At 51.3% G+C, this 25,235-nt stretch overlaps 1 protein-coding gene across 7 annotated transcripts in view; it reads left to right on the top strand.

The window, feature by feature from the left end:
• Positions 1-25,235, top strand: part of CUX2 (cut like homeobox 2) — a 283,380-nt gene that overhangs the window by 235,871 nt on the left and 22,274 nt on the right. For 6 of the 7 annotated variants that reach the window (XM_086681681.1, XM_086681683.1, XM_086681677.1 and 3 more), the window contains 12 exons: positions 5,471-5,605; positions 8,606-8,729; positions 10,529-10,605; positions 11,474-11,540; positions 14,058-14,106; positions 17,655-17,759; positions 20,910-21,101; positions 21,203-21,261; positions 21,752-21,800; positions 21,873-21,993; positions 23,178-23,852; positions 24,720-24,821. In XM_086681681.1, the coding sequence (XP_086537807.1) occupies positions 5,471-5,605; positions 8,606-8,729; positions 10,529-10,605; positions 11,474-11,540; positions 14,058-14,106; positions 17,655-17,759; positions 20,910-21,101; positions 21,203-21,261; positions 21,752-21,800; positions 21,873-21,993; positions 23,178-23,852; positions 24,720-24,821 (1,755 nt within the window). The remainder of the gene's footprint in view (positions 1-5,470; positions 5,606-8,605; positions 8,730-10,528; positions 10,606-11,473; positions 11,541-14,057; positions 14,107-17,654; positions 17,760-20,909; positions 21,102-21,202; positions 21,262-21,751; positions 21,801-21,872; positions 21,994-23,177; positions 23,853-24,719; positions 24,822-25,235) is intronic. The other variant, XM_086681678.1, reaches the window with a different exon arrangement.

A 25,235-nucleotide genomic window follows, 5' to 3' on the forward strand; every position in this document is an offset into this window, starting at 1 on the left:
CTGGTGTCTTCCTCTCCACATAAGGACACCGCCCTGTGGGATTAGAGCTCCAACTTTATGTCCTCACTCAACCCTAATTACCTCCTTAAAGGCCCTGTCTCCAGGTACAGCCACATCAGGGGTTAGGGCTTCAACACATGGATTTGGGGAGACACCGTTCAGTCCACGATACAAGAGTTGCCTGTTCCAGCATCAGCAGGAGTGGCCTAGCTCTGCAACCCCTGTCGGGCCCAGTTGAGGGGAGCAGCCCCAGGCAAGCATGGCCTCTGAGCTGATGCCACAGCAGATGGCAAGTGCAGCACGTGGTATGTCACCAGCTTCTTGCAGGAGGTTTCCACGGCTGCCACAAGTCATAATTATAAGCATAAAGGCAGCACTCACTCAGCCTGCTGGGGGCCAGGCATTGTCATGGGGCTCGGCGTGCTCCCGGAACCCCTGCACAGCCTCTACTGTAGATCCTGTTATCCCCATTTTACTGACAGGGAAACTGAGACACACAGTGCCTAAGTGGCTTTCTCTGTAGATGTCACAGCAGGCTGATCCTCAGCCTCCCAGCCTGGCCCCCTCTCCCTTTGTCTGAGGCTGCTTTGGGAATTCACAACATTCATACCTCTTATGTCAAGTTAACCTGTGAAGATGTTTGAAATTATCTTTCTGCCTGTAGATCCTAGCTCTAAGGGATAAGCCCAGGGCCAAAAGCACTCACTTCGGCAGGACTCCATCCCTGTCTGATTGATATACGGTGTTGAAACACATGTAATAGGAATTTGAGCGGCGAAGAACCCAGAGACCTCTGGTGCTTTAGTTAAGGTCACACAGCAAGCCAACAGCAAAGCCAAGAACAGAGCCCTCATGGGCGCCTGGATGGCTCAGTCAGCTGAGTGTCCAACTCTTGATTTCAGCTCAGGTCATGATCCCAGGATCATGGGATCCAGCCCTGCATCAGGCTGTGCAATGAGCGTGGAGCCTACTTATGATTCTTTCTGTCTCTCTCTCTCTCTCTCTCTCCCTCTGCCCCTCTCCCCCATTCGTATGCACACTCTTTCTCTCTAGAAAGAAAGGAAGAGAGAAAGAAAAGAAAGAGACGAATAGAGCCCTCAGCCTCATGCTCCTGGCTAGAAGTAGAAACTTCCTATGCCCTGCCTCAAGGCAGTTTGGCCTACTTACTACAAAGAATGGCCTGGTACCCTGAGCTCAAATCCCACCTCTGCCACTTCTGAGCTAGGTGACCTTTGGCACATGGCATCTCTTCTCTGGGCCTTTATTTTCTTGTCTGAAAAATGGGGAATAGCAGCATCTACCTTACTGGGCCTCACCTTGGGGAAATGACTTCACCCTGCCCCCTGTGCCTCAGCTTCCCTGTCTAAAATGGGAACACAGTGCTGTGGTGAAGTTTGAAGGAATTCTAATGCATGCAGAGTGCTTTGGTTGTTAGATTCGGTCACAGCCTAATACCCCCTGCCACTTTCTCCCCTCAAACTGGGAACCAGAAAGGAAGTGTGGGAAGAGGAGGCCCAACGGCCTGTCCCAGTCCTGCCACCAACTCGCTGGCCAACTTCAGGGAAGTCACAGGACCCCCACTTTAGCCCCTCTGTGCCCTGGGGTGGGGAGCGTTGGACCCTTTCAGTCCCTCCCCAGTATGACTTTCCATGATGGAATTTTTGGGTCCCAGAGGACAGTTTAAAGGAGGATTATGGGATTCTGCATCTCCCAGGGGCTGATAAGAACATATGAGGCCCTGCCAGTACCGAGACTCCACAGAGCATTTACCATGCAGACAGCTGACCTCCAGGTCACAAGACCAGGCGTGCTGCCTCCTCTCAGGTAATAGCAGCAGCCTTGTCACATTTACCAAGCCCAGCTATGCACCTAGCACTGAAAATCTATCTACGTTCTCTCTTCCAAACATCACAACCACACCCTACACACGTGGCCCCATTTTACAGATGAGAAAATAGAAAATGGAGGCTCTGAGAGGTTGACTAACTGTCCAAAGTTACTGGCCAATTTGGAGCCAGAATCTTCCCAAAAGTAATTCCAAGGAATTAGGAACTGTTGTATTTTTCCACTTTATTAGTGGGGAAACAGGGGTCAAGGCTCCTTGGGATTTGGACCCAGAGCTGGGCTTCAGATTCTGTGAGCTTAACCACTATGTCCTACCTTGTACCAGCAAGCAAAGGCAAAAAGCCAGAGCCTTAAAATCTGCTGAACATGTGTTAAATGGGGATCCAGCCAACCCTGGTCCTCTAGCCTCTCCTCCAGGGGCCCACCTGAGGTCAGCTTCCCCTGGATGGAGTGCGCAAAGCAGCAAGGAGTGACCCACAGGGCCCCCAAGCAGAATGAAGTGTCAATACCTGATCCCTGGAAATGGGGCGGATGATACCCTTTATCACCCAAGTGTAATTGTTTGGCTTGGGCAGGCTCGTGGCCAGCAGGCCCCCAAGCCACGAGCTGGATCTTTTCCATCTTCTTGGAACCAGAGTGAGCCCTCCATGGCCCGCTCGGAGCTGCACCCTCCCGTGTTTATCTAACTTCCCTGACCTCGGCAAGTGCTTGTCGCCTTTCTCTTCCTTTCTGAAAAACCAGGACACAATAGGAAGCATTTTCTTGAACTTATTAAAAAATCCAGACTTGTAAATTAATTTGTCCGTGTTGTACAAAGGCAGTGCAGATGGACTCATTAGCATGCACACAACAAATAATTATAGATGAATTTTTAGCTGGCCTGCCTAATGCGCTTGCTGGGTTAATTATGTCAATGTATAATTACATCAGCCCGGGGAGACATAATGGCATACCCCGCTGAGCAGGCCCTGCCTAATGACGGGGCGTGGGGGGAGTGCTGACAGAGGAAAGACGGCCCGCGCACCTGCTTACCTCGGCACAAACGCCCATTGTCAGAGCCTCCCGCCACCTAAGCAAACAGGGGTGGGAGGGGGTGAGGGAGAGGGATAAAACGCAGAGGCGACCTTGTTCCAGCCAGACCTGAAGGCTCCTATGTATAGGCACTGCCCCGTTTCTTCCATCAGCAGATGTTTATTGGGTCAGGTTGCGTGGCAGACTTCGTTCACCCACGAGGGGTCCAGAGGGGAGCAAAATCAGATGCAGTCCCAGTCCTCCCTTGTGGAGTTTGCAGTCCAGTGGGTGATAATTAGGTGGACTTGCTAATCAATGAGAAGTGTAACTAAAATGAGAGCTGTGAAGGAAAGGCGCAGGCAGCTGAGAGAGCTCCTATTGGAGGAATGACTGGTCAAGGCAGGCTTCCTGGAAGAAGTGGCATTTGAGTTGCAATATGAAAGGTGATTAAGCATTAACTAGCTGAAAGAGGTTAAAAGGGAGGACAGGGTGTTCCTGGCAGAGGCTCTTTCTTGTACAAAGACTCCACAGTAGGGAGGTACATTTGAGGGACTAAGAGAAAGCCAGTGTGACTGGAGCTCAGAAAGACAGGAATAGCCAGGGCTTCTGTTTGTTCCAAGATGACCAAATGCCAGTCGCTGTGTTGAGCACTTTATGTGCATGGATCCTCATCCCAGCCTTATGAGGTCAGAACTTTTTTTTTTTTTAATTTTTTTTTAACATTCATTTATTTTTGAGACAGACAGAGACAGAGCATGAACTGGGGAGGGGCAGAGAGAGAGGGAAACACAGAATCGGAAGCAGGCTCCAGGCTCTGAGCCGTCAGCCCAGAGCCCGACTCGGGGCTCGAACTCACGGACCGAAAGATCGTGACCTAAGTTGAAGTCGGATGCTTAACCGACTGAGCCACCCAGGCACCCCATGAGGTCGGAACTTTTATGGTGAGGCACAGAGAGGTAGGGTTGCTTGCCGGAGTCACCCAGCAATCCTAAAAAGCAAGTACGGGATTAGACCAGGACCCAGGATCCATGCTCTTAATCCCGCTGCACCCCAGCAGAGAACAGTGGCTGAGCGGGTGGTGGCAGGAGACTCCAGGAGAGTGAACAGCAAGAGAGAGGGCATTTGAAAGGACTGTGGACCAGACCCAGGCCCCTTTGTCTGGGGCAAAGAGGCTCTGGCTTTCCTGGGCCCCCATGAATACCCACCTGGGCTGCTGGGTTGGAAATGTCCACATCTCTGGGACAGGAAGCCTTTGCGGCATCTGAGAAAGAGACCCAGACTTGAAACTCACCTCTGCCCTTCAAGTCACCTGGCTTCTCTGAGCTGGTTTCCTCATCTGTGAAAATGAGTTGGATCCAAGCCAGCCTCCGGGGGATGCTGGGAGCATCACGGGAAACCATGCCCGTGAACAGCTTTGTAGCCTAGAAGATGCCACACCAACCTCTGGCATTACCCAGGTGTTTGTAGTACCTGCCGAGGGTGGGGAGTGGGGAAAGTCACGTGGAAGAAGTGCTGGCGTCTAGATCTGAAGGAAGAGGAAGTGCTTCCTAGATGACAGGGTGGGGAGGGAAACAATTCCAGGCAGAAGGACCTACACATTCCTCATCTTTTAGCTATTGAGAAATTGGGGGGTATCTTACATCCAGGGATGTATTTCACCCCCAGAAAAGCCATTGTTCAGTCAACCTCACATGCAACAAATGGTGGTGTGTTGGTCCAGGTGCACTGAGAGGTACCGCCAAGGATTAGATAGGTAGGTAGGTGGATGGTATTGAGGAAACACAGGGGAAGAAAAATGGGGAGGGAGGTGGGAGAAGTGTCAGAGGAAGGAGAGGCAGGGAACTGGGTGGCAGCATCCACACAGGACAGCCTGAGCAGTCTGTGCAGTGCTGAGCAGGCCCTGGGGGAGTCCTTGGTGCTCAGAGCAGTCCCGTGGCCCTCAGGAGTCGGCCCCATCCTGGCTGCCTGCAGGCCTTGTCTTAGAAGACTGGCCTCACGATGGATTTCAGAGCGAGGTCCTCGTTTAATGACCTCCTGTGGTTGGAGGTATGCAAGACAGTCGCATGGCCGCCACAGATGGCACCATGGAATCCAGAAAATGCACTTGCTGTGACGGTTATCATCGTTAGTAGTATTCCAGGTGGGCAGGACACGCATGCCCCTGGGGATGGCACACGTTCCACTGAAAGGGTACCTGAAGTAGACGGCTCCAGGGGCGCCTGGGTGGCGCAGTCGGTTAAGTGTCCGGCTTCAGCCAGGTCACGATCTCGCGGTCCGTGAGTTCGAGCCCCGCGTCGGGCTCTGGGCTGATGGCTCAGAGCCTGGAGCCTGTTTCCGATTCTGTGTCTCCCTCTCTCTCTGCCCCTCCCCCGTTCATGCTCTGTCTCTCTCTGTCCCAAAAATAAATAAACGTTGAAGTAGACGGCTCCCTCATAAAGCAGAAATTCTACATTGGTCTCCTAAGCCATCAGAGCAACTCCAGAAGGCTCTTGTGCATGGTCCCCTCCACGCCAGCATCCTGAGAGGGACCCCCCAGGCCCTGCGGGCTTAGCCTGGGCAGCCCTCAGCCCTCAGGGCCCCCACCACTCCCGTGCTCCTCTCTCTGTGTGTGCAGACCCTGTGCCTGTGTTTGAGGCAGCGCGCGGCCTAGACGACAGACTGCAGCCCCCCAGCTTCGACCCCAGCGGGCAGCCGCGGCGAGACCTCCACACTTCGTGGAAGAGGCACCCCGAGCTCCTTGGCCCTAAAGGTACTGATAAGGCCTTTCACGGGATGTCCATAATGAAAAAACAGGCTGTGGATCTTCAACAGCCAATCTTGGCCGCCTTTGGAGGTGTCGGGGGGCAAGGAACTCAACTTTATCGTTTTAGATGTAGGATGGGTTATGGGTACGTCGCTGCAGAAACAAACCAACGCGAAATCCCAGAAGCTTAATATATTTGAAGGGTGGGAAGTTGGAGAGGATGCTCCATGGAGTCACTCGGGCAACCCAGCTGTGGTGGTCCCACCATCTTCAACACATGACATCCAGAGTCACAGTGACTGTTGACAACTTGCCAACAGGCAAAGAAAAAATGTGGAGGGTCATACTGAGGTTTATGGGTCCAGGCTCAGAAGCGGCCCGATTCACTTCCACAGCCACTTGTCATTGGCCAAAACTCATTCATATGGCCACACCCAGTTGCAAAGGAGCCTGGAAAATCTACTCTGTGCCCAGGAGTAGAGGGAAACAGGATATGAATACAGCACTGTCTCAGCACCAGATAAGACAAGTCAAAAGACTAGAAAAGCTAAAAATATAGTTTAGGTATACATATATTGTGATAAAAATGCTTAAAATCAAGAAAATGATGAACAGAATTCATCATGGTGGTTACCTCTGGCAGGCGAGGTAGAAGGTCTCCATGGGGAGAAGCACATGTGCACTTGAAAGCTCTTGGTAGCCATCTAAAGGTGTTCATTGAGCTTCAAGCCCAGCACTGTCATAGGCACTGGGGACATAGCCAGGAGCAAAACAGACAAAAATCCTTGCCCTCGTGGCACTGACCTTATAGAGGAGAGACTGACTGTCAACCAATAAATGTTAAATATATAGTATTTCACATGGTGAGAAAGATTAGGAGGAAAATTAAGCAGAGAAGAGTCAGGTTTAGGGATACTTGTCTAAGGAATAAATGAGGAGGATTCACCTCAAAGTTCAGCAAGATTACCTTCTCTCTTTTTTTTTTTTTTTTTTTTTTTTTGTAAAGGGCCAGAGAGTAAATATTTCAGGCTTTGTAGGCTTTCTGTTACAGCTACTAAACACTGTTAAAAAAAAAAGCCATAAAACATATGTAAATGAGTGGGTGTGGCTATATTCCAGTAAAACTTCATAAACAGAACAGGCAGTGGGCCAGATTTGGTCCAAGGGCTGTCTTTGCAGAACCCTGGTCTACCTCCTAGAGTTGTGGAGAAGATAATGGCCTGAGGCATGCCAAATCAAAGTTTGACTGCTGTGGCACACTCCCAATTTCACAGCCCCCTCCCATCCCCCCCAGTGCCTAGTGGACACCTGCTGTATGCCTAGTCCTGGGCAGAGTCTTCTGGGGAAGATTTATGGTGACTAAAATACAGCACTTTTGCCAACTCTCTTCCCGTACCCAGAATGCCCTTCCAGCCTCCCTGACAAGCCAGCTTGTCCCTCTAGGTGCCTCTAGGGTTTGAACTTCCTTCTATCAAATAATAGTAGTTGTGGGAACTGCCTCTTCAGAACATTTGCTCTGTGCCAGGTGCCTTTCACACAGTGTCCCACTGTCATCTTATATCAACCTTCTGAGGTACCACTGGCCCCATTTTACAAAGGGGTAACTGAATCTCAGAAGCAACAGGTGGCCAAGCAGGGATTCAAACCAAGGGCTCTTGCCCTTGGCCCTAGGCTATGTCTCTCCTTGAGAGCACTTGTTACTCTGCATCGTAAGGGTCAGACCTTGTTTGTTTGTTCACTTCTGTGGCCTCAGCCCCTGGAATATTCCCAGTGTATGTGTGCGTGTGTAAGAACGAGCCAGGCCCTGACTGCTCTGTCAGGCCCTCACTCTGCACACTGCCCAGCCCTGCACTCACCCTGCTGTGCCAGGCTCACAGTAGGAGTTTAACAACCAGGACTGAACTTAACTGACTCAGGCCCAAGGGCAGGAGCCCAGATTTTGGAATTCTTGAGACATCCACGCTTGATGGCCGGCCCTTGAGCAGCCTTTCTCTCCATGAAAAATTCAGTACCAAAGGCACACACTGATCCCCTACAGGAGCCACCAGGGGCTTGCAAAGGTAGAACTGATGTGGGTCCTGCCCAGGGGCACCTGCAGGTGAGGTCAGCTATGACTGAGCATCTGAGTATGTGCCACCACCTATGGAGAGGGGAAGTTAAACCTAGAGTTACCCCATGGCCCGGCCATTTCACTCCTAGGTAATATATACTCCAAAGAACTGAAAACAGGTGCTCAAACAGAAACGCATGTGCACATATTCACAGCAGGGCTATTCACAACAACCAAAGGTGAAAACAACCCAAATGTCTATCAGCAGATGAATGGGAAAACATTTATGACATATCCGTAAGATGGAATATTATTTAACCATAAAAACAAACCTAGATGAACCTCAAAACAGTTTGCTAAGTGAAAGAAGCCAGACACAACAGGACATACATTATGTGTGATTCCAGTGATATGAAATATCCAGGATATGCAAATCCCCACGGACAGAAAGCAGATTAGTGGTTGCCAAGGGCTGGGGGAGGGGGAAAAGGTGTGACTGCTTAATGGGGACAGGTTTCCTTTCGGGGTGATGACAGTGTTCTGGAATTAGTGCTAAGGGTTGCACAATACTGTGAATGTACTAAATGTCACTGAATTGTATACTTCAAAATGGTTAAAACGGTGAATTTCATGTTATGTATACTTGCCCATGACTCTTAAAAAAGTAAGAAGGCCAAGGAGGCTAGAACAGGTCCAAGAGGGCAAAGGAAGCACCTGGGCCTGCTGTCTGAGGCTGGCACTATGGGGACTTGACTTTTGTGCACACACACCCCCCACGGCTACAACCCAGCCGACCATGTGATGGCAGGTCTCCACAGCCGCACTCTCTCTAACACTCGAGTTTGAGAAAGCAACTCTTATCCCAGCACTGCCGATCTGTCCAGTTTGCAGAAGGCGGCTCTGGCTGCCATGTCGCTTCCAGCGATGGGCGGTTTTCCCTCTTTTCCTCCCTCCAGAGCAGAGAGAGGGGACGTCTCCGGCCGGACCCACGCTGACCGAGGGGAGCCGCCTCCCAGGCATTCCCGGCAAAGCCCTCCTGACAGAAACTTTGCTGCAGAGAAATGAGGCAGAGAAACAAAAGTGAGTGGGGAGGAACAGGCGGGGCCCTGCTGCCCCACCTGGCTGGGAGGTGGGACCATCAGGGAATCTGGATTCAGGTTGGAGATAGAGATCCAGGCCTGGTTCAGTGGCCAGCCCTGGGCAGGTCACATCACCTGTCTGAGCTTCAGTTTCCCCAGCTGGGAAATGGGATCAATGGTGGTATATTAGGCAGGGTTCCCCAGAGAAATAAAACCGGAAGGATTTTTTATTTTAATTAATTAAGACGTGTATTTCAAGGACTTAGTTCACACAGTTGGGGCTGGCAAGTCTGAATTGGTAGAGCTAACCAGCAGGCTGGAAACTGTCAGGCGGGAGTCAGTGCTGCAGTCTGGCGGCAGAATTCTTCCTCAGTTTTATTTTTAAGACTTGCAACTGGCTGGATGAGGCCCACCCACAGTATTGAGATTATTCTCCTTTACTTAACGCCAGCTGACTGCAGATGTTAACCCCATCTGCAGAATACATTCACAGCAACCCTGAGATTCGTGTGTGATTGGACAACTGGGTGCCAAAGCCTGATCAGGTGGGCAGGCCATATCAACTCCTAGTCTCCGGTCAGAATGAATGTATGCACTTAGCTCAGTGCTCACTGGGAATATGTCAGTAGATGGTTGCCCTTACAGCTGATGTGGGAGCAGTAATACCTGGATTATTATAATTTCTGGATTCTTGGGGCTTTTCAAGGCCAGTTTCGTGGTGGTCATTACATTTAGCCTTTCATTCACTTATTCCTTTATTCATTCATTCCATGTACTTATGGGACCACCTGCTGTGTGTCAAGCACTGATCTAGGGACACAGCAGTGAACAAATGGACAAACCTCCCTGCCCTCCTGGAGTTTACCTTCTCATGAGGAAGACACAAGTTAAACAAGATAAAGTCTGCTACATGAAGATAAGGGTTGTGAAGGAAAAGAAAGCAGAGAAGGGGGGATGACACTGAGGCTGAAGTTTTAAATAGGGTATAAGGGGAGGCCTCACTGAGAAGGTGAGGAAAGCCCTAAGAGGGTGGGGGTGAAACTTGAAGATATATAGGGGAAGAATGTTCTACGCAGAGGGGACAGCCAGTGCAAAGGCCCTGAGGTAGAAACATGCCTGGTGTGTTTGACCAGCAAGGAGATGAATGTGGCTGGAGTGGTTTGAGTGAGACACTCACTTTGCCAATGTGTAACACACACCTCACCCTCAGTGAGAGGGTGAGGGTGTAGGATCAGAGGTAAAGTTCCTTCTCTAGAGTCTCTGATTCAGACAACATAAGACCCAAGCTTTGTATAAACCTTCCCCCAGTCCAGCTAGGGCCCCTGTTTCTCTGCTGAGACACTTGTATCACACCTAAGCTCTAGGCTATAGTGGGCTGGATGACCATCCCCAACTCCTGACACAGAGAAGGGAAAAAATGCCTCCCCGGGGACAGGAATAGTAACTAATGATATTGAGGGAACACTGGGTACCAGGCATCATACTGAAGGTGTCTCACAACACTCACAGAGGCAAACCCCACTAGAAACCTTACTGTACAGATGAGGAAACTGAGGCCCAGAGAGGCAAAGCCACTACCTGATGTAGGTCCACCCAAATGCTGCCACACAGTCAGCAAAACAGAAAGTGGCCAAATGCCTGAACGTCATGTTGAAGGACCCTGTAAAAAGGCAGGGGTGTAGATTACAGAGAACAGGTGAGAGGGGTAGGAAGACAGAAGGGCCACCTTGGGGACCCAGGCAGGGCCCATCCACACAGGCACGAGCAGAGCCATTCTGAGCAGGCCCAGTCTCTCTGCAGGGGCCTTCAAGAAGTACAAATCACTTTGGCAGCCAGACTGGGGGAGGCAGAGGAAAAGATCAAAGTCCTACATTCAGGTATGTATCTGGCATGTGTTCCCTGGCCCCGTGCAGCTCCCCAGCCCCGTCAGACCAGGAGGAGGAGGAGAAGGGGACAGTGACACTGTGAACACAGGCTCAGGTATTCTAGAATCAGGAAGGCAAGAGGGGAATTTGGGAAGGAAGTGGAAGTGGACCCAGTGGGGGTCCGAGCCCCGTCCCCAGAGGCCATATTGCCGTGGAGAGAGGCCTTGAGAAGTAGAATTAAATCAGGGGTGGCAAAGGCAGTGCCTGTAGGGGCCAGACACACAAACAAGCAGCCAGATTAGGGAAAGCCGTAGGAAAGGGTGAGATCTGGAGCAAACTAGAGGACCTGGGCCTTGACTAAGAGATGGCCACTGCTGAGCACCAGCCAGCCACTGCCATATGGCCCAATGTCACCAAGATTTTTTGGAGATTCAGAAATCTGGAATTTTATGCGAAATCTCCCATTTATTATAATATACACATATCCGTTGACTTCATTGCTCCTCCCTGTCCCCCTCACCTACCAGGTCCAGACCTCGGGATGGGTGAGCTCATGGATGGATGGCCCCACCCAGGTCCTGGAGTGACCTAAGCATGTTGGGTAGCTCATACCCAAGGCCATGGGATAGACAGACCCCTACCACTTGCCTGGGTCCCCTGAGCTTCATAAACTCCTAGAGGGTGATCTCATCTGCCCTCCGACCGGCTTGAAGCCCCTCCAAGGGCAGGAAGCTCTACCTGTCACTGGTTCTGAAGACCTTCAAAAGAAAGGTCTTCCTTCACTACCTTGAACCTCATTCTACTTTCTGGGCCCTGCAGCAGGAGTGGGTTCCTGGGGAAAGCAGGGGGCACTTCACCCTGGCTCTTTACTTTTTCCCAGCGTTAAAGGCCACACAGACAGAGCTGTTGGAACTGCGGCGGAAATACGATGAGGAGGCAGCATCCAAGTAAGTGAACACCCTGCTGAGGTATGCCTCCTCCCTCTGACCCTCCCAGACATGCCTCCTCCCTCTGACCCTCTCAAATACGCCTTCTGCCTTCTCTTTCTGAGTCTTCTCCCTCTGACTCACCGCCGGAAGCACCTGTTTCTTTAAGCACCCTGTGTTCCCCACCCCCATAAGCACACAGCTGTTCACCAGTCATTTGCTGTGCCATTCATGCACCACAGAGTATACATGACATTCTGGGTCATGGCGGAGCAGGGTCTGCTGGGCAGGGGCCTCCCCATCACCCCAACCTCCTAGGACTGTCTTCACCACAGCAACCCAGGCCAATCCTCAGCCGAGTGTCATTCACTTAAATTACTCTGGACTCAACGTGGCCATAAGACATCACTTATTCCACAAACGCTTATTTAGCACCTACTGTTTACCCAGTGCTGTGTTGGGTCCCTGGAAGAAACATCAGAACGTGGCCCTGACCCCAGCTAAAGAGAAGAGACAGATGGTAACTGATGATATACAGTGATAAATTCGCTCCTTCACAGATACTGTTGAGCACTTACTGTATGCTCGGCCCTGTTCTGGGCACCTGGTGAACACTAAGAAGGGAAGAACTGAGAGCAGCAAGAGAGAATAACAGGGAGGGCGGGTCCTATTACCCAGGGTAGTCACGGAGGACTTCCCTAAGGAGATGACCTTCAGAATGCAACCCAAAAACGAGAAGGAGATGACCACGTGAAGAATGCAATGCCGGGTTGAGTGCTGGCGGCAGGGGGACAGCTTGCACGGAAGAAGGCCCCGAACATGCCTAAAGCATGCGCGGCTTAGAGTCACCAGATACTCCCCGCAGGCCTCTTGTGTCTCCCACCCCACACTCAGCGGAGAGGCAGCCGAGGTGGATGAGGCCTGTCCTGGCCCCCTCGATGCTGGCAGTCTGGGGGTTGGAGGGCAGGAAATCAACAAATGACCACCCTGGGGGTAAGTTGAGAGAGGCCTCCCAGGAGGACACTTTAGAGCTAGGTTTTAAAATTTTCTTTTCTTTTTTTTTTTTCTACTGCCACCAATTTTAATACAAAAGGCTGGAGGGCACGGTGGTGGGAAGGGGGCAGGCATCAAGCAGGGGCCGGGCCGCCAGTGCCAGCACAGCAGTGACCTTGCAGATCCTGGATGCCTGCTCCCTTCGTTTCCACGCCAGTTTGAAGTGGTTTGTCATACGCTTCCTGCACGACATTTTCTTCTCTATCCTTGAAACTGGATTACTGTGGCTTCCTGGTGGCATAAAACTTTTTGCAGTGTTTTATACCCTTGGAAATATTGCTGCATTAGCCAGTACGTGCTTTTTTTTTCTTTAATTCTATTTTATTTTTAATTTACATCCAAATTAGTTAGCATATAGTGCAACAATGATTTCAAGACTAGGTTCCTTAATGCCCCTTCCCCATTTAGCCCATCCCCCTCCCACAACCCCTCCACCAACCCCCAGTTTGTTCTCTATATTTGAGAGTCTCTTCTGTTTTGTCCCCCTCCCTGTTTTTATATTATTTTTGTTTCCCTTCCCTTATGTTCATCTGTTTTGTCTCAAAGTCCTCATATGAGTGAAGTCATATGATATTTGTCTTTCTCTGACTGACTAATTTCACTTAGCATAATACCCTCCAGTTCCATCCACATAGTTGCCAATGGCAAGATTCCATTCTTTTTGATTGCTGAGTAATACTCCATTGTATATATACACCACATCTTTTTTACCCATTCATCCGTCGATGGACATCTGGGCTCTTTCCATACTTTGGCTATTGTCGATAGTGCTGCTATAAACATTGGGGTGCACGTGTCCCTTCAAAACAGCACACCTGTTTCCCTTGGATAAACACCTAGTAGTGCAATTGCTGGGTCGTAGGGTAGTTGTATTTTTAGTTTTTTGAGGAACCTCCATACTGTTTTCCAGAGTGGCTGCACCAGCTTGCACTCCCATCTTTTTTTTTTTTTTTAATGTTTTATCTTAGAGAGAGAGCTCGTGTGTGAGCAGGGAGAAGGCAGAGAAAGAAGGACACAGATGATCCGAAGTGTCAGCTTTGTGCTGACAGCGGTGAGCCCGATGCAGGGCTCAAACTCATGAACTGTGAGATCATGACCTGAGCCGAAGTCAGATGCTTAACTGACTGAGCCTCCCCAGAGCTGGGCTTTAAAGCTCAGGGTCCTGTTCTCTTAAGGAAGGGGATCCTGGGTAGAAGGCACAGCAGGGGCAAACACCTGGTAGCTCTGTGGACAGCTTAAGAGAATGGACCCCTGGGGGAGGCGGGAGGCCAGGCTGCCCGGAAGGGGCGCAGTGCTGAGGCCCTGTTCCCATTCCCCCAGAGCCTGAGCTCTTTTCCTCCCAGCCTGGTTTCTCTCCAGTAGGAAGGGTAGGGGGGGCAGCCTCCTCAGCCTTCCACTGCAAGACCCTTAGGTTCAGGCAGGGGCTGGGCTATCAGCCTGGTGGCTGCCGGAAGCCCTTCTCAGGGTCTTGTCTTTCTGTCTCAGGGCAGATGAAGTCGGCCTGATCATGACCAACTTGGAGAAGGCTAATCAGGTGAGAAGACGTGTGCCAGGGTGGGGGTCTCGGGCGAAGGGGGAAAGGGACTGAACCCAATCAATGCGTATCGAACCGTGTGCCATGCTGAGTGCTAGGGCTGGGAGATGTTTGGGACCCTGAGCTCCCAGAAGAAGGAGGGGGGATGCTGGCAGAACACTCAGAAATAGGGTGACTCAGGCAGCAACAGTCAGGGAAGGGGCACCTGACCAGACACAAGGGTCAGGGAAGAAGACGTCCTGGAGGAAGGGCCATGTTGCTGACACCTGTCGAATAAATTGAAAATGTAGAGGGATGGCATTCCAGGCCAGGGAACGGCCTGGGTAAAGGCCAGGAGGCTGCCTACAGAGAAAAGCCGGTGCCCTTCCCCGGTGGCTGCTGTGCAGGTGACATTTTCCAGGTGTCTCCAGACAGCAGGAGGAAGGCAGCAGAGCAGTGACTGGTGAGCCCAGCCCGCAGGCCAAGCTGGGCGGTGGGTCTGTCCCAACCAGACTGTATGAGGAACCATGTTCCACAGAGCCTGGGGTGGTGACAAGGGACAAGCCCTAGCGGCTTCTTTCCCTCCCTCCCCACCAGGGGCCTCCTGCAGCCTTCTCACTTGATCCCAGCCACACCAGCTGAGCACTGGGTGGACCCAAACTTCCTTGGGGCCCCATCTTCTAGTCCCAGCCCGGGTCCTTAAAAGCCCTTTAACCTCTACGAGTCCCCGTTATCACTTACGTAGAAAGGGTCCTGCGCTCTGCCTCCTGGCCTCAGATGTGTTGCTGTCTGGTAGACAAAGCTGGCAAGACTCTGAAAGGAGGCGAGGTGTGGCCATGGGGTCTTGTCTGGAGTCCCAAGGGCCCAACACATCTCTACTTGCCCCCGGGTCCCTGCAGTGCCAGCAGCCGGGGACATGGCCAAGAGGGGCCAGCAGGATGACAGAGCAAGTGGTCATTTCCCCAGAGGAGCACACTTTGCAGCTGGGTCCTGAAGCCCAGGGGCCGTTCTCTGGAGGAAAGGCATTCCAGGAGAAGGCACAGCAGGAGCAAAGGCCCAGAGGATGGCTGTGCAGGCATAAGGGCAGCCCTGCTCCCGCCTGTAGAGGAAACTTAGAAAAGGGTAGCATTCATAGGGTGATGTTTTTGAATAGGCAATACATTTACATAGTTCAAAACTCAAAAAGTTTGAACTCCCTTCTCCCTCCCCAACTTGGCTCTCCGGTTCCCCTCCCCCTGGCAGCCTCTCTTACCTATTTCTAAGGTCCCTTCTAGAGATCCATTCACAAGCCCCTGAATCTATCTACTTTTACCCCTTTTTAAAACACGAACTATAATATATACTATACCCACCCTTCTGAGCCTTATTTTTTCCATGTGTATATCTTAGAACTCATTCCATATCTGTATAAAAGTAGTCCGTCTGTTTTACTGCCTGTAGCATTGTAGTACGTGGACGCCCTGTCTCCCAACCCAGGGATGGCAGACTTTCCGTAAAGGGTCAGAGAGTAAGTATGTTTAGGTACGCGGGTCTCTGACACAGCTGTTCAGCTTCGCCGTATGTGAAAGCGCAGACGGTATGCAAGTGAGTGTGGCTGTGTACTAGAAGAATTTAATTTACGAAACAGGCATCAGGCTGCAGTTTGCCCACCGTGGTCTAACCAGTCCCCCGTTGATGAAGATTTATGGTATCTCCAATCCTTTACCATCATCATCGGTACCACAGTGAACGCCCTTGCACGGATATCTTTTTACACGTGCGTGAGCCACGTGTGAATTTACATAGGGTAAATTCTTAGAAGTGGAATTACTGGGCTGAGGATCTGTGCGTTTTTATTTGACAGATGTGGCCAAACTGCCCCCCCACACCGTGAAATTGTACCAATTTACACTCGCTGTAGCAAGTTAAAAGAGGGCCTGTTTCCTTATAGCTCGCCAGTATTGTGTGTCATCAAACTTTTGGATCTTTGCCCGTCAAGTAGGCTCGAGAACAAAGCTCTTAGAGTAGTTTGGATAGGAAACAATTTTTTTAATGTTTCTTTTCTGAGTTTAAAAGTAAAACTTCATTATAGAAAGTATGGAGAAGAAAATAAATGTCATCATATTAGGGTTTTTTAAATCTGTATTAATATTATCCAGAATGTGAACAAGAGGATTCTGGAGCAGAGCAGGTTGATATTACTAGTAATAACCCTGCCAGTTTGCCCCAGTTCTTACCCCTGAGGTGAAAAGAATCAGATAGCACCCCGCATGCACCAGAGTTTGTACTGTGGGCAAGGAAACCCCCCCCCCCATGTGACTCTGGGTCGTTATATAGGAGAGGGACTTTCTGAGAGAGGGAGAAAACTACCTCCCAAGTGCCAGTATGAACAGAAGGGTGAGGATCCTGGGTTCTTCACATGTGGAATGCAAATGCTTCTCTCCAGGGGAAGATAAGACTGGTAGGTTTCTAGCAACTTTAAACCCAGCTTTACAACCCAGGGGATGTCATCCACCATTGACATGTAGACACATACCTTCAGAGAGGTAAATCCCTCTGCAGTTCTTCCTGGCTAATCAGTCACAAGCTGATTTCCAGGCTTGTCATTTTGCCCACATCCTAAATTTCAGTCAGATTTGCTTGGAAAGCCCAAACTGTGCGGAAACATAAAAGTATTTCTCTACAGCCCCACACACCCAAAACCTTTGCCAAAACAAAACTGTCTTGAACCATTTCTGTAACAAGGCAGGATACCAGTAAGTAAATGAACAAATCAGTTAAAAAAATAAATTACCAAAATGTGAACATGGATGTGTGTGGGTCTCCATGTGCATATAATAGGCATAGCATCTTGATTGCCAAGGTCAGCGTGTAAGTCAACCATAATCAGTATAACCTGCACCACCAGCTGAGGGAAAAAATACAGTCACAGCTCTTCCAGTTTTAGTAAAGTTAACCAATTACTGACACATTTATATGTGTCAAGCACCTGGCTAAGATACCTAATGAGCTGTATTTTACCAGATCACTTACTTTGCAAAACAACCCTAGAAGGTAGTTACTTTTATCATCCCCATTTTACAAATAGGGAAACTGAGGCTGGGCAGATGAAGTCTCTTGCCTAAGGTCACACAACCAGGGAGTGACAAAGTACAGATTTCTCTCTAAAGCCACAAGGCTACATTGTTAACTCTTGGAGTCTCTCTTCCAGGCTTTTTTCTTAGAAATTTTTGAGGAGTTAAGATCCACCATAGACCCAGTTCAGTAAACTGGCATTCTGATTTAGATGTATTTCGGAACACCTCTGCAGTAGATGTATTTCATTGCCCCCATTTCACAAGAGGAAAACTGAGACCCAGAGAGGGGAAGTGACTTGCCCAAGGGCCTGCCACAGCTCATGGAAGCCACCTCTGCAGACCCTCCATCCAGGCCCCATTCCATGCTAGGTGACATGGGAGCTGGAGACAAAGGCCCAGCCCTGCCTGAGGCATGCAGAGTGATGGCAGAGGGCCATGGTGGGATCCAGTATGGCCCTGTTCACCTCTTAACTGCGCTTGCCCCAATTCTCTCCCCCCCCCCCCCACCCCCAGCGAGCTGAGGCTGCCCAGCGGGAGGTAGAAAGTCTTCGAGAACAACTCGCCTCAGTCAACAGCTCTATCCGCCTGGCCTGCTGCTCCCCCCAGGGACCCAGTGGGGTAAGGATGGTGGGAGAGTCAGAGGGAAAGGTTGGGAAACGCCGTGTTGGTGAGTATGAATATGTGGATGACGTCTTGTGAGTCAGTCATGTGCATCTGTGTGAAATTATGCACATGACTGTATGTGGATACAGTGGGCATAGCATTGCCCAGGTCAATGCATAGTTTACTATAATTACTATGACTTGCTTTACCAGCCGACGGTCAAATTACAGCCAGAGCTCTCTTCAAGCTCAGGCTTCCATATGTGATTAATAGGAAGTCCAGCATCCTCCTTTGGAGGCCGTTCTTTACTCCAAATTGTCCAAAAATGCCAGCAACTTACTCAGGCCAAAGAGGACCATTTCTATTGACAGATGCCTGGCAAGAATGGGTGGGAGGGAGGTAATTGGAGCTGTAGAGTGGCGGTGCGGTTTGGCGGTTGCCACCAGGTGTCGCCATTGACCACTGGTTCTCAATTCCTGCCAGACCGCAGTGGGACCGCTTAACTGAGATGGGAGACTGACATTCGCGTCAGCCCTTAGTTCCGAAAACATGATTCCAGTAGGGCTTCCCAGACAGCCACGTGCTACAAAGAACCAGTCTTTAGTCGTCAACCTTGAGGTTCCTGTGTTAAGCCTGCTTAGTTAGTGCATCTTTTTCTTTCCTCCTGGTTGGTGCCCCTCTGGGGTCCTGGAGTCATAGAGATATCATTCAGAGCCACCCCAACCTACCCTTCTGTCGTGTGTTAAGGTCTCCATTTCAAGACACCTGGCTGGCTCAGTCAGTAGAGCAGCTCTTGATCTCAGGGTAGTGAGTTCAAGCCCTATGTTGGGCATGGAGCCTACATTAAAAAAAAAAAAAAAAGAATCTCCATTGCTCCTCTCCCAGAAAGCCTCGGGTTTCTTCTGTAAGCTGGTCCACCTTCTTTCCAGATCTCTGCATACCAAGGGACTAGATTCCCAATTCCTTACATAATAACGGTCTGCTCCAGGGTGATTTGCAGTCTCCACCCATGAACCTGAAATGGCCAGCATGGTTTTCACTTCAGCCGACACCCTGGTACATAGACCGGTGTGCCTGTGTCTGTCTTTCTGTTTAAAGATTGGAATATGTCTCCATGAACATGTGTTACTATGAATGTGTGTGTCTGTTGGTGGCCTTTGGGCAAATAACTGTATCCTTAATCTAACTGTGCCTCGGTTTCCTCATCTGTACAAGTAAGACCTGGACCTGCCTTGTAGAGCTATTGGGAGGATTACACGTAAAGTACCTAAAACAGGGCTTACCCTATAGTCTCTGCTCAGTGGATATTTGATGATACTATTCGTAGTAGTAGTAGTAGGTTTGGGGTGTGTCTGAGGTGTTTTTGCCCATGGCTCATGTGATCTCTGAGCACATACGTGTCTCTGTGTGTCACAGTGGCATGTCCATCTGAGTATATCTCTTTAATACCTGGGTATTTCTGTGTGTCTGCATGTCAGCAGGAGGACTCCAGCAGGTCCTTGTGTCAGTGTGTGCTATGTCTGTAGGTGTGTCCCCCTGTGTCTGTGTCCCAGGAGGCAGTGTGTAAATGGCAATGTGCCTGTATATCTGTACAATGCAAAGAGTGAGCACAAGAGAGGCTGAAGGCAAGAGAGCTCATGAGGACACCTCAGAACGAATTTGCCAGTGGTTCTTAATTAACCCCCGTGGAACCCAGCAAATGCCTGTGCTAATCAGCCATAGGGAATTTTGCCGGTTTGGAGGGTGAGTTTTTCTGAGCACAACAGTGGCGCTCGATGCTAATTAATTTAATGTGTTAATGGCATCCGCTTCCTGTTTTAATTGGCATTTATCTCCCTGGAAGAATAGCCAGTATTGGTAGTGGTAGGTTGTGTTTTCTGTTTTGTTTTGTTTTGTTTTGTTTTCTCTAACGCTTCTTAGATTCATTTGTAACTGAGCTCAGGACCAGCCCGACTTCAGGCCCTCCCAAACATCAACCTCCTTTGTCTTTTTCCAGGACAAAGGGGCCATTTCCTAAAATCTGGAGGAGCCATGGGGCTTGGGGCTGAGGGCAGTAGCTGCAAGGTCTCACATCTAACCCTGAGGGTCTGCCTGGAATGGAGGGGAAACATCTCGCTGGGATAGGAACTGTGCCCAGTGTAGAAACCTAAACCTTTATCTGTGAGGTCACCTCTGCTGGGAATACCCAATCCCTACCACTTCCTCACTGGGTATTGCCCTTTTTTTTTCGTTCCTTTTTAACAAATGTGTTCTGAAGTATAATATATATAAGAAAAAATGTGCTTATCAGCTTATCATAAGTGTATAGCATGCTGAGTTTTTCAGAGATACTGTAACCAGCAACCAGTTCAATAAGTAGAATATCCCCAACACCCAGCATAATGCCCTCCTGTGTTCCCATTCGGGGGCTACTCCCCAAGGGGAACCACTCTCCTGACTTATAACAGCACAGCTGGGGTGTGCCTGTTTTCATTACCTGATCTTAATTGGAACACACACACACACACACACACACACACACACACACACACACACTTTTGTGTCTAGCTTCTTTCACTTCATAGTATATCCGAGAGAGTGATTCATGCCGGTGTTAGTAGTTGTAGATTATCCATTTTCAATGCTGTATAGTGTTCCGTTGTGTGGATGTACCACAACCTGTTCATCCATTCTCTGGTTGGAGGGCACTTGGAGGCATTTGGAGCCCAATTTGGGGCTGTTACAGAGAGAATTGCTATGAATATTCATCTTGGTGTTCACATGTGTATCTTGGTGCATAGATAGCTGCTTTTCCCTACACATACCAAGCAGAAACACGTCTGCCCTTGGTGAATGCTGCCAAGCGATTTTCCAAATCACTAACTTGTTCTTAAACTTCATCACAGTTTGGACCCATCTTTCTCCAGAAAACCTCCTCTGCCCATTCCCCCTCAGTTTGAATAATAGAGGGAAATCATCCAGGCTGGTAGGACCGGCCTGAGCAAAGGCTCAGAGGTAAGAAGAGGAAAGCCAGAGCCTGTAAGGAGGAGCTGAGTCACTCTGGGGTGCGCGGCGTGGGGGCCATGCCATAGATGGATTTCCCATTCTGTTTGGGATTCAGGGGTGGAGCCCTGCAGCCCCCTGCCCCACACCTCCCAGCCCCTCAAAGCCCCACTCTGTCCTCAGGATAAGGTGAACTTCGCGCTGTGCTCAGGCCCCCGGCTTGAGGCTGCCCTGGCCTCCAAGGATCGGGAGATCCTGCGGCTGCTGAAGGATGTGCAGCACCTCCAGAATTCTCTGCAGGAACTGGAGGAGACCTCTGCCAACCAGATTGCGGACCTGGAGCGGCAGCTCACGGCCAAGTCTGAAGCCATAGAGGTAGCCCTTGGGAGAGGAGGTGTGCAGACAGGATCTAGGCAGGGCATCCCCAGACAGAACGACGCGGACCAGCCTTGAACCATCTTTATTTTCTCCTCTAGAAGCTGGAAGAGAAGCTCCAGGCACAGTCTGACTATGAAGAAATTAAAACAGAGCTGAGGTACTCAGCAGAGGAGGGCTCCACAGAACCCCCAGCCCTCTTCCTTGGCAGTGCGGGGCCCTTGGCAAAGTGCATGATCTTCCTCCTCCCACCACATCCCATTTTGTGATGCCCTTGTCTCCTCTCCATGGCACCTTGGGTATCAAAACCTAACCATGCATGGCCCTTTGCCATCAAGAGCCACCTATTGGAGAGCACGCAGGGTAGCCTTGTGGTCAGTGCTGTGATCAGTGCCTTGTAATCAGGTTGGCTGGGACCCTCGAGTGTGGGAGTGGGTTAATGCAACACCCCTCCAGGTACCGATGGAACCGGTTCACAGGCCTGCTACTCAAGGCCTGTCGTTGCCCTGAGTCCAGTGTTATGTAGGGTCCACGGGGTGGGGCAGTTGTTCTCAGTCGGGGAAGATGAGCTAGAGGAAGTATCTCTCAAGACCTCTCCCGAAGCCCGGGGAATGTGGCTGGCCTTGGACTCTCTCCACTTTCTCTGGCAGCATCCTGAAAGCCATGAAGCTGGCCTCTAGCACCTGCAGCCTCCCGCAGGTGAGTGTTCCCGCCACTGTCCCTGCGTTGCAAGCTGACCTTGAGAGCCGTCTGCCCACCATGCCCTCTCAGCCCAGCTTCTTGTCTCCTCAGGGCATGTCCAAGCCCGAAGACTCGTTGCTCATGGCAAAGGAGGCCTTCTTCCCCACGCAGAAATTCCTTCTGGAAAAGCCTGGTCTTCTGACCAGCCCTGGTAGGGGAGGCAGGATGCTCTTGGGGCCAAGGGGCCGGGGTGGGGGCTGTTTGTGGGCCTCTGGCCTTCTCCACTGCCTCCCATGCAAGCAGGAGAGTGATGGAGAAAAGGGTGCACATTGATCGAGCACCCGCTGTGTGCCTGGTGCTGAGCTGGGTGCTCTCCATGGCCAAGCCAGCTGGCAGTGTCCCGCACAGTGTCCACACTTGCCTTCCTCACACAGCTCACCCAGGCCCTCCCAAGGCCCTCCAAAAGGCTCCAACTCATCCCCGATCCTTGGTGAGCAGCAGGAAGAGGTCACAGGGCACAAGGAGGGCATTCACATTGCACCCCCCACAGCAGGCTGCTGGGAATGGCCTGTAGACATTGCTGTCTCCCCAGATCACCTCCTCAGCTCTTCTCCCCACACAGTGGCTCCATGACTTTGTCGCCATGTGGCCCCGGCCAAGACTCTCTGTGCTGCCTCTGTTTCCTCATCTATAAAATGGGGTCAATAATGGATCCACTTTGTGGGTGCTGTTCACACGGGGAGTGCAAACACATAAGATGCCTAGGACGAGGAGGGCTGGAAGGCAGGCACCAGGAACGGGCATCCTGCTGAGGTGGGCATTGATCTGAACTCCCCACCTCGGGGCCAGGTGCTAGCACGTAACAAGTGCTCAATGAGTGTTCTTGACGGGGTGGGGGTGGCTGCCCAGAACTGGAATGTGGGCCAGGCCTGCACAGGTAGGGATTTCAGAATCAGAAGGGTAGCTTTTAGTACTGCTGGATGCCTATAACACTTCTCTCCCCTACCCTGCTGCCCTCTCTCCCCTCGTCCTCCCCCTGAATTTCTCCCTCATGTGTGTGTCTTTCTGTCTTACACTGTCTCTCTGCCTCCCACTTTCTATCTCTGTCTCTGTGCCTTTCTGTCTCTTTCTGCCTTTCACGCTGGCTCTGCCTCGCTGCCTCTCTCCATGTCTCCCCTGCGCATCTCTCTTATTTCTGTCTGTTTCCCTATCTCTGTTTCTCTGGTGTCACTCTCTGGGTGTCACTTCATGATTTCTTTCCTTGTCTCTCTTCCTCTCTCTCTCTGTCCCTCTCTCTTTCTCTCTCTCTCTCTCTCCCCACCCCCATCACTGTCTGCTTCTGTCTTTCTCTCTGTCTCTCCTCTTTTCCTCCATCTGTCTCTCTTGGCATTCTAGAGGAGGATCCTTCAGAGGATGATTCCATCAAGGACTCCCTGGGCACAGAGCAGTCCTACCCATCGCCTCCACAGCTCCCGCCACCGCCAGGGCCTGAAGACCCCCTGTCCCCCAGCCCTGGGCAGCCCCTGCTGGGCCCTGGCCTGGGCCCCGATGGCCCAAGGACTTTCTCATTGTCCCCCTTCCCCAGCCTGGCTTCTGGGGACAGACTGGCAGGGGACACACTGCTGTCCAAACATATGATGCCCCCGGCCACCTTCAAGGGGGAGGCGGGTGGCCTGCTGGTGTTCCCCCCAGCCTTCTATGGCACCAAGCCGCCCACGGCCCCTGCCACCCCAGCTCCTGGCCCTGAGCCACCCGGGGCCCCCGAGCCTGTAGATGGGGGTGGGGGCAGCACAGCTGGGGCAGGGGCCGGAACCGAGGAGGAGCAGCTGGACACGGCGGAGATTGCATTCCAGGTGAAGGAGCAGCTGCTCAAACACAACATCGGGCAGCGGGTGTTTGGCCACTATGTGCTGGGGCTGTCACAGGGCTCGGTCAGCGAGATCCTGGCCCGGCCCAAGCCCTGGCGCAAGCTCACAGTGAAGGGCAAGGAGCCCTTCATCAAGATGAAGCAGTTCCTGTCGGATGAGCAGAACGTGCTGGCTCTGAGGACCATCCAGGTGCGGCAGCGAGGTGAGGGCCCATCCCGAGGTGAGGGGCTCGGGCCCAGCCTCCCCAGCCAAGCCCAGGGCAAAAGGCTGGCTGGGGGCTGAGAACACAGGCTCTGGGGTCATAGCCTAGTTCTGCCACCTCCCAGCTTTGTCACCTGGGGCAAATGACTTTGCCTCTCTGTGCCTCAGCCTCCCCCTTTATAAAATAACGAAATGTATCCTCGTCCCTCCTTCCTGGGGCCTTTGGCTACCTCTTGCTCCCCACATGGGCCTAATGGGACAGCTCAGGCTGATCATTGTGGGGAAAAGGCTGGGCCCAGGAGCTGCCCTGGCAGGTATTTCCTGAAGACCTCCAAGCCTCAGTTCACCCATCCATGAGATGGCCTGGGTTCCTGCCAACCTTGCCAGACTTGATTTTTAGGGTAATCCGTGTGAATGGTCCAGGCTTTGACCTCATAAGCACCTGAGTTTTGAGTTCCAGCTCTGCCATTCACCCACTGAGTGACATGCCTCAGTATCCCCATCTGTCCCCATCTGCCAGCTTCCTATGAGGGTTAAATGAGTATAAGCTACTTAGTACAGCACCTGGAACATAGTAACTGTTTGAGAACTGTTAGCTATGGTGGTGGCAGCCATCATTGTTATCATATTATTATTAATATTAATACTAATACTATTTCAAGTCAGAATCATTTGTAGATCCGGTTTGTTACACAGACTGGCTAAACAGCGGTCTTGCCACACGCACTCAAGGTCTGGCCTTCCTTCTCCCAGCCCTGGCCCTGGAGCCCTCGAGGGAGGAGGGGACCAACCCTTCACCCTGCCCAGCTCCAGGGACTGACCCCCAACATGCAGGTCCCCCTGACAGATGCCCCCTTGCCTCCCCCAGGCAGTATCACCCCAAGAATCCGCACACCAGAGACAGGCTCAGATGACGCCATCAAGAGCATCCTGGAACAGGCCAAGAAAGAGATCGAGTCCCAGAAAGGGGGTGAGTGTGACCACAGCAGGTGAGGCCTGAGGCCTCCAGGGACTGCCCAGAGCAGGAGGTAAGGCCTGGTCCACCTTCATCCACCACAGCGGGGATTCCGAGCAGGTCAGAACTGCTTTGCCAGCCAACCTGCACCAAGCAAGGTCTGGGCCTGGAAAGCACCAGGTCCGGTTGGCACGGCAGCCACCAGCCATGTGTGACTATATCCATTCAAATTGTTTAAAGTTAAATAAAACTACAGCTTCAGTTCTTCAGCCTCACTGGCCACATTGTAAGGTGACAAGTGAGACGCCGTAGGAGGCACCCAGTGACTGCTGCAGCACTGGTCTGGATTGTCCGGATGTCCTCAACTTTGAGGAGACACAGTGACCAGTGATCACACAGGAGCTTGTCCAGAACAACGCTCTAAGCCTC

Source organism: Puma concolor, chromosome D3 (assembly GCF_028749965.1).
Source record: "Puma concolor isolate L17-30 chromosome D3, mPumCon1.1.hap2, whole genome shotgun sequence".
Classification (NCBI taxonomy): domain Eukaryota; kingdom Metazoa; phylum Chordata; class Mammalia; order Carnivora; family Felidae; genus Puma; species Puma concolor.